Source organism: Phragmites australis, chromosome 7, assembly GCF_958298935.1.
Source record: "Phragmites australis chromosome 7, lpPhrAust1.1, whole genome shotgun sequence".
In the NCBI taxonomy this organism is placed as follows: Eukaryota; Viridiplantae; Streptophyta; class Magnoliopsida; order Poales; family Poaceae; genus Phragmites; species Phragmites australis.
Window position 1 is genome coordinate 37,097,274 of NC_084927.1, and position 6,385 is coordinate 37,103,658.

At 51.8% G+C, this 6,385-nt stretch overlaps 2 protein-coding genes across 2 annotated transcripts; both read left to right on the forward strand.

Annotated features, from left to right (window-relative positions):
• Window positions 1–2,396: 2,396 nt before the first annotated feature.
• On the forward strand, window positions 2,397–4,146 carry LOC133923703 (agmatine coumaroyltransferase-2-like). The gene is given in 1 exon segment (XM_062368987.1): window positions 2,397–4,146. A coding segment is annotated over 1 exon segment (1,326 nt). The 5' UTR covers window positions 2,397–2,663; the 3' UTR covers window positions 3,990–4,146.
• A 565-nt stretch (window positions 4,147–4,711) lies between these two features.
• LOC133925185 (ervatamin-B-like) lies at window positions 4,712–6,385 on the forward strand. The gene is made up of 2 exons (XM_062371045.1): window positions 4,712–5,241; window positions 5,576–6,385. The coding sequence occupies exons 1-2, from the start codon at window positions 4,752–4,754 to the stop codon at window positions 6,151–6,153; spliced, it is 1,068 nt and encodes a 355-aa protein (XP_062227029.1). The 5' UTR covers window positions 4,712–4,751; the 3' UTR covers window positions 6,154–6,385.

The following is a 6,385-nucleotide window of genomic DNA, read 5'->3' on the forward strand; positions in this document are numbered from 1 at the left end:
GTTGTGGCCTCAACCGCATCCCCCTAGGGCACCCCGAGGTCCGCACCTTGTTGTCGTCGTAAGGCCTCCGGACCGACGGGGTCCCTAGTGTCAACCATGGCCAGAGATGTGTCTGGACTGCCGTTGGCCCCTCGGTCCTCGTTTTGGCTTGTGCAGGGGTTGGCGTCAGTGAAGCATGAGTTTGGGTGTGACGGCTACGTGGACCTTTGCACAAGCGTGGCCGAAGAATTGGCCGCCTAGGCCGTCGCCCCAGCAGTCTTCTTCTTTAGTGGCATCCTACCTCTCCTAGTGCTTTTACATTTATTCTCTCCCCATGGACGACGTCACTGTTGGTGAAAGAAATTGTCTTTCATGAACAAAGTATGACTAGAGCTAAGTCACAAGAATGGCTCGAGCTTGAAGGAGAGGCAGAGACAGAGGGAACACCAAAGTTGTCTGAGCAATCTTTCTGTTTTTTTGCTTTTGACTTGATGGTTAAGGATCTGTATTTATACTGATATTTAGAGTATAAATATATAAATATGCAAATAGAAGGCAAACAGATGTATATGTCTTATAATGTACAACCAGAAAGTGGGCTAGCCCAGTTAATTCTCCATATGGCTGGTAAGGTGGTTGTTCTAGCGACGGGTCGTCCATTCCGGCGTTGCACGATACTAGCATGTCAGGTGACCACCACTTATGCCATCGTATCAGACGGCTACCACTTGCACTATCATGTCAGGCAACCACCACCTGTACCAGAATTAAATGTTGATCACCTCGCTGCACGTGGAGGTGACTTACGGATCCCCTCCTAGTTAATCTTTTTAAAGGATTGAAGACTCTAGGGTCCAGAGGCATAACCTCCAGGATCGCCCTAGAGCCCCAACCCCTGGAGGGGGTCGGAGTCTAGTGGTCTTCGGGTCCAAACCACCAGGGGCAAGGGACATCGGTGGTTTTTAATGGCGATTCCCTCAACACTACCCCTTTTCTCTCCTCTAGTAAGCCTTTTTCCACACCTGTCAGACCCTATCTTGAGTTTTCATATGCCTCGTATTAATTCGTGTGTTAGTAGATTAATAGCTGATACGCATAAATTAATATGATAGCTGCACAACCATACTTCAATTAATATTGCAGCGTAAAGGTCTGCCAAAACCGCACCATTACTTCGGATGGATGCTTTCTTCAAAAACTGCGTGTAGTTGTAGGGCTAGCATGTGTACGTGCGTTAGGTGCGTGTGGTGTGGGTTCGTATGTGTAGGGTGAGTGCGCGCGCGTTTATGTTCATATACTACAGCTGTATTCAGTGGTGAAGAGAAAAAATCGTCCTATCGCAGCTTCGTAGCTAATTAACTACCATGTCTAAGTACTACGTAACCACTCGTACCTGCCCTCTAGTTCTATCCAATCAATTAGACCATATATGTAACACAAGGTCAAAGCCAATTTGAATTTGGACTGTTGGAAAGTGGTTAAAATAAGATGCGGCGAAGCAACGAGGATATGCCCGAATGCCTGATAGAGAGCAAAACTATAGTAGTCTACCTGTCCAATCAATCTGTTAATGATATGGTACGTGGAGTCCGATACACGTGCTGGAAATTAAATATACCACTCTAGCAGAAGACTGTGGTTCAAGAAATGGAGATGTTGAAAAGTTTGAAGAAATACTCGTGCATTTGGAATGAATTTAGCTTTCTCCCTCCAATCGACTAGCTCTCCAAGCAAATGAGACTTTCCAAGCTAGCCCACTTGGATGCAGAAAGTAGTTGACTGGTCAGATATGGTTTGGTGCATGCAGACTTGTCGTGCTAGCAAATTAATTTGTCCAAACACATCTGGCCAGGAATTAACAAGTAACAGCGCCGGAATAGGTCGCCGTCGAATTCCCGTAAACAACTCACCTGCTGCTTCATGGTCCTCCCTTATCTGCTCCTTAACTGAAAGCTGTGTCGTCTTGATGAGTATGTAGCCAAAGTCCATTTTCCTCGTCGCAAGCCCTGGCCAGTTCCCCTCCCTACAATTTTTTTTTATAGACGAAAGGCCACGTTCAATTCGGTCATGTTTTACTGAAAGCAAAAGGCCTAGCTAATCATTACTAGCTCCGTCCTTAATTTCGTCTTTGTTTAGGATATATATCTCTATTATTTAAAAAATACGTAGTGATTCTCGTACTAAACATAACGTCCTGCTTCTAATCTTATAGGCTATCTTTAAATTTCGCAGAAATTACTCATCTCATATCCACTCCGTACGTGTTCCACTTCCAGAAATCATGTTCCCGTGTTTTACCTCTGGCTCACACGCCTACTGCCCAACACGCTACGCACCATACATGTCGGTCGCCTCCGGTAACTCACCCGCACATAGACGAACCCAATGACTAATCCACCCAATGTGTGAACGTTGCGTCTCGTTTTTCTTTCTTTCCTTCCCTCTGCATGCTCACCAACTCCCTTCCAGCGCTGAACATACCACGGCCAGTTCGACACTGGCATCCATCCCTCTCTCTATATATTGCAATGGACGCTAGCTCATCTGCCGCACCCGCAGCATCCAACATCGCAGAGACACACGCCTTGGCCGCTCAAGAACGTACACTTCCTACCTAGTAATTTGCAGTGAGTAAGTTCGTTACCAGCTTTCCAACTTCGTACGACGTACATTATATTCTTCAGATGAAGATCACCGTGCAGTCGTCCAAGGCCGTCAAGCCTGCCTACGGCGGCGGCGGCGGCCGGGTCGCTCCGGCCACCACAACCGACGTCGTGCCGCTCACGGTGTTCGACAAGGCCAACTTCGACACGTACATCTCTGTCATCTACGCCTTCCGCCCGCCGGCCCCGGCCAATGCCATCCTCGAGGCGGGGCTTGCCAAGGCGCTGGCTGAGTATCGCGAGTGGGCGGGGCGCCTAGGCGTGGACGCCAACGGCGACCGCGCCATCCTGCTCAACGACGAGGGCGCGCGGTTCGTCGAGGCCACGGCCGACGTCACGCTCGACAGCGTCATGCCGCTCAAGCCCACGCCGTAGGTGCTGAGCCTGCACCCAAGCGGCGACGACGCGGTGGAGCTCATGCTCATCCAGGTCACGCGGTTCGCGTGCGGGTCCCTCGTCGTGGGCTTCACCACGCAGCACATCGTCGCCGACGGCCGCGCAACGAACAACTTTTTTCTCGCGTGGAGCCAGGCCACCCGCGGGGTCGCCGTCGATCCTGTCCCCGTGCGCGACCGCGAGTCCTTCTTCACGCCCCGCGACCCGCCGTTGATCGAGTTCGAGCACCGCGGCGTCGAGTTCAAGCCGTACGAGAAGCAGGTGGACAGCAACGACGTCCACATCCACGCCAGCGACGACGAGGTGGTGATACAAAAGGTCCACTTCAGCCGGGAGTTCATCTCCAAGCTCAAGTCACAGGCGTCGGCGGGCGCGCACCGGCCGTACAGCACGTTGCAGTGCGTGGTGGCGCACCTCTGGCGGTGCATGACGACGGCGCGAGGGCTGGACGAGGGCGAGGCAACCAGCGTGTGCATCGCCGTGGACGGGCGCGCGCGGATGAGCCCGCAGGTGCCAGACGGCTACACCGGCAACGTCGTGCTGTGGGCGCGGCCCACCGCCACTGCACGGGAGCTCGTGACGAAGCCCCTGCAGCACGCGGTGGAGCTGATCAACAAGGAGGTGGCCCGGATCAACGATGGCTACTTCAAGTCGTTCATCGACTTCGCGAACTCCGGGGCGGTGGAGAAGGAGCGGCTGGTGGCGACGGCCGACGCGGCGGAGATGGTGCTGAGCCCGAACATCGAGGTGGACAGCTGGCTGCGGATCCCGTTCTACGACCTCGATTTCGGCGGCGGCCGGCCGTTCTTCTTCATGCCCAGCTATCTGCCGGTGGAAGGCCTGCTCATCCTCCTGCCGTCCTTCGTGGGAGACGGGAGCGTGGACGCCTACGTGCCGCTGTTCAGCCGCAACATGGACACCTTCAAGAAGTGCTGCTACTCCATGGACTAGGCTAAACTAAACTAGCCGTGCATGCACTTGCTCTGAACGTGCATTCACGTGTGGTACTAGTTATTGTTTCTAGGAGTTCATTCAATTGTCAACGATGTTTTGGTAGACTGAATAAATGATGTTTTAATCTCCGTATAAGAAATGAATGTTTAATCCAGTGCTCGATTCAGATTTGATACTATATATGATATTGGTGGTGATTGGATACATATATCAATTGGACTAGCAATTAACCATTTAACCTCCAAAGTGTTATGGATCAGCTGCATGATTCAGATTCGTCAGTTCCTGAAAGATGGAGCTCTCAGTTCTGCTTTCTCTTCGTTTCTGAAGGATTTTTGTTTTTCATATGCAGGTCGTTCCCATGTGCTCTCCAAGGACCGATCGATGAGTTGCCACCCAATCTGTCATGAAATTCCCTCGTGAGAGATAGAAGAAGTTGCAGGCGCGTCTTGATCTCTGACATGCCGTTTTCACCCTACACAGGGTCGGGCGCGCGCGGCTTCTCGATCGAGCTCGATCGCTACCAGATGTATTGTATTAGTAGCTGCAATTTAGCACCCAAAGCGACATCCAGCTACCAAGCAGCGGAGCATTAGCATCGCCAATTAGAGCTGTCCCCGTCCATCAGTTAAGGCGGCCATATCTTCTTGCCGGTTTGTCTTGGCTGCATATCATGAGCTGCTCTGCGGCAGAGCACTACAAAAGCCCAACCATGGCAGCACACGATGCAGAGGCAGCTGCAGCAGCAGTCACAGCGACATGGCTGCTTCTTCCTCCTTCCTTGCTCTTCTTCTTCTAACGATATGCTGCGGCCTTCTCACGTCTTCCTGGGCAACGTCGTCTAGGACGACCCAAGAAGACCTGCTGATGGACAGGTTCCACTGCTGGATGGAGAGGCACAACCGGTCGTACCCGACCGCCGACGAGAAGTTGCGCCGCTTCGAGGTGTACCGCCGGAACGTGGAGCACATCGAGGCCACGAACCGGGAGGGGAAGCTCAGCTACACGCTCGGCGAGAACCAGTTCACCGACCTCACCAGCGAGGAGTTCCTGGCCACGTACACCGGCAGGGTTGTGCTGCCGGAGGTGGCCGATGACGAGGACGGAGGTGAGATGGTGATAACGACGCTTGCCGGGGATGTCACCGAGGGTGGTAACGCCGGGCACGTGAACGTATCGGCGTTGCCCGAGAGCATTGATTGGAGGAAGTTGGGTGCGGTCACGCCCGTAAAAAATCAGGGACAGTGCGGTAAGTGGTAGCTAGCACTACCTCTTTTTTTTTTTAACTCGGATATCGATCGTTCTCCAATGCATTGTCTCTAATCATTGCTTTTCTAACTAATTGTTATTAGAAGTTATTGAAAATATAATTATTCGAAAATATTTTCCATTATAAATCTATTAATATTAGTATTAATATGTGACAAATCTTAATATTTTTGTGCATATTAGTTATCATTTTTTCTAAAATTTAACTGTACACGTGTCTAAACGTTATCTATTTGAGAATAAATGGAGTATATATCATATGCAGTAGTAATTCAATTGCTGACATGTTTCTTGATTCTCTTTTGTGTTGCCAGGATCTTGCTATGCTTTCGCTGTAGTAGCAGCAGTGGAAGGCCTACACCAGATAAAGACCGGGAAGCTGGTGACTCTATCCGAGCAACAGCTCGTGGACTGTGCCAGTTTCGGCTGCTCGACGGGCATCTCCACCGGCACCTTCACATGGATCCGCAAGAACGGCGGTATCACGACGGAGGCCGACTACCCGTACACCGGCCAGAAGGGCACCTGCGACGCGGCCAAGCTCAAGCACCACGCCGTCACGATCCGCGACTACCGCGCCCTGCGCAACAACGAGCGGAAGCTAATGGAGACGGTGGCGCAGCAGCCGGTCACCGTTGCCATCGAGGCCAGCGCGGCCTTCCAGGACTACCAGGGCGGGGTGTTCTCCGGCCCCTGCGGGTTCGTGCACAACCACATCGTGACCATCGTCGGGTACGGGAAGGACGCCGCGACGGGGAAGAAGTATTGGATCGTGAAGAACTCGTACGGCCAGAGCTGGGGCATGGGCGGCTACATCCTGATGGAGAAGGATATCGCCGACCCGCGCGGCCTGTGTAACCTCGCATTCTACCCTGTTTATCCCATTATGTGAAGTGATCATACGTGCAAATAAGACCTATGTACGTACGCACGTACAAGTCTCGAGTCATGTCATCCTGTGTACGTATAAAGACACGTTGCACTCGCACGTATTTGTACGTACAAGTCACGAGTCTGTGTTATAAGTGCGTCATCGATGATTTAGTGAACCGTGTGTGCTATATATGTAATTAGGTGACCGTGTATTTGTGTGGCTAACTTCATTACACTGTTTTTTATGCTTC

Bases quoted from the DNA above. Each gene is read 5' to 3' on its own strand.
- LOC133925185 (XM_062371045.1), top strand. From the start codon at position 4,752: ATGGCTGCTTCTTCCTCCTTCCTTGCTCTTCTTCTTCTAACGATATGC. The intron at 5,242-5,575 runs GTAAGTGGTAGC...TTGTGTTGCCAG, and splicing joins AAAAAATCAGGGACAGTGCG to GATCTTGCTATGCTTTCGCT.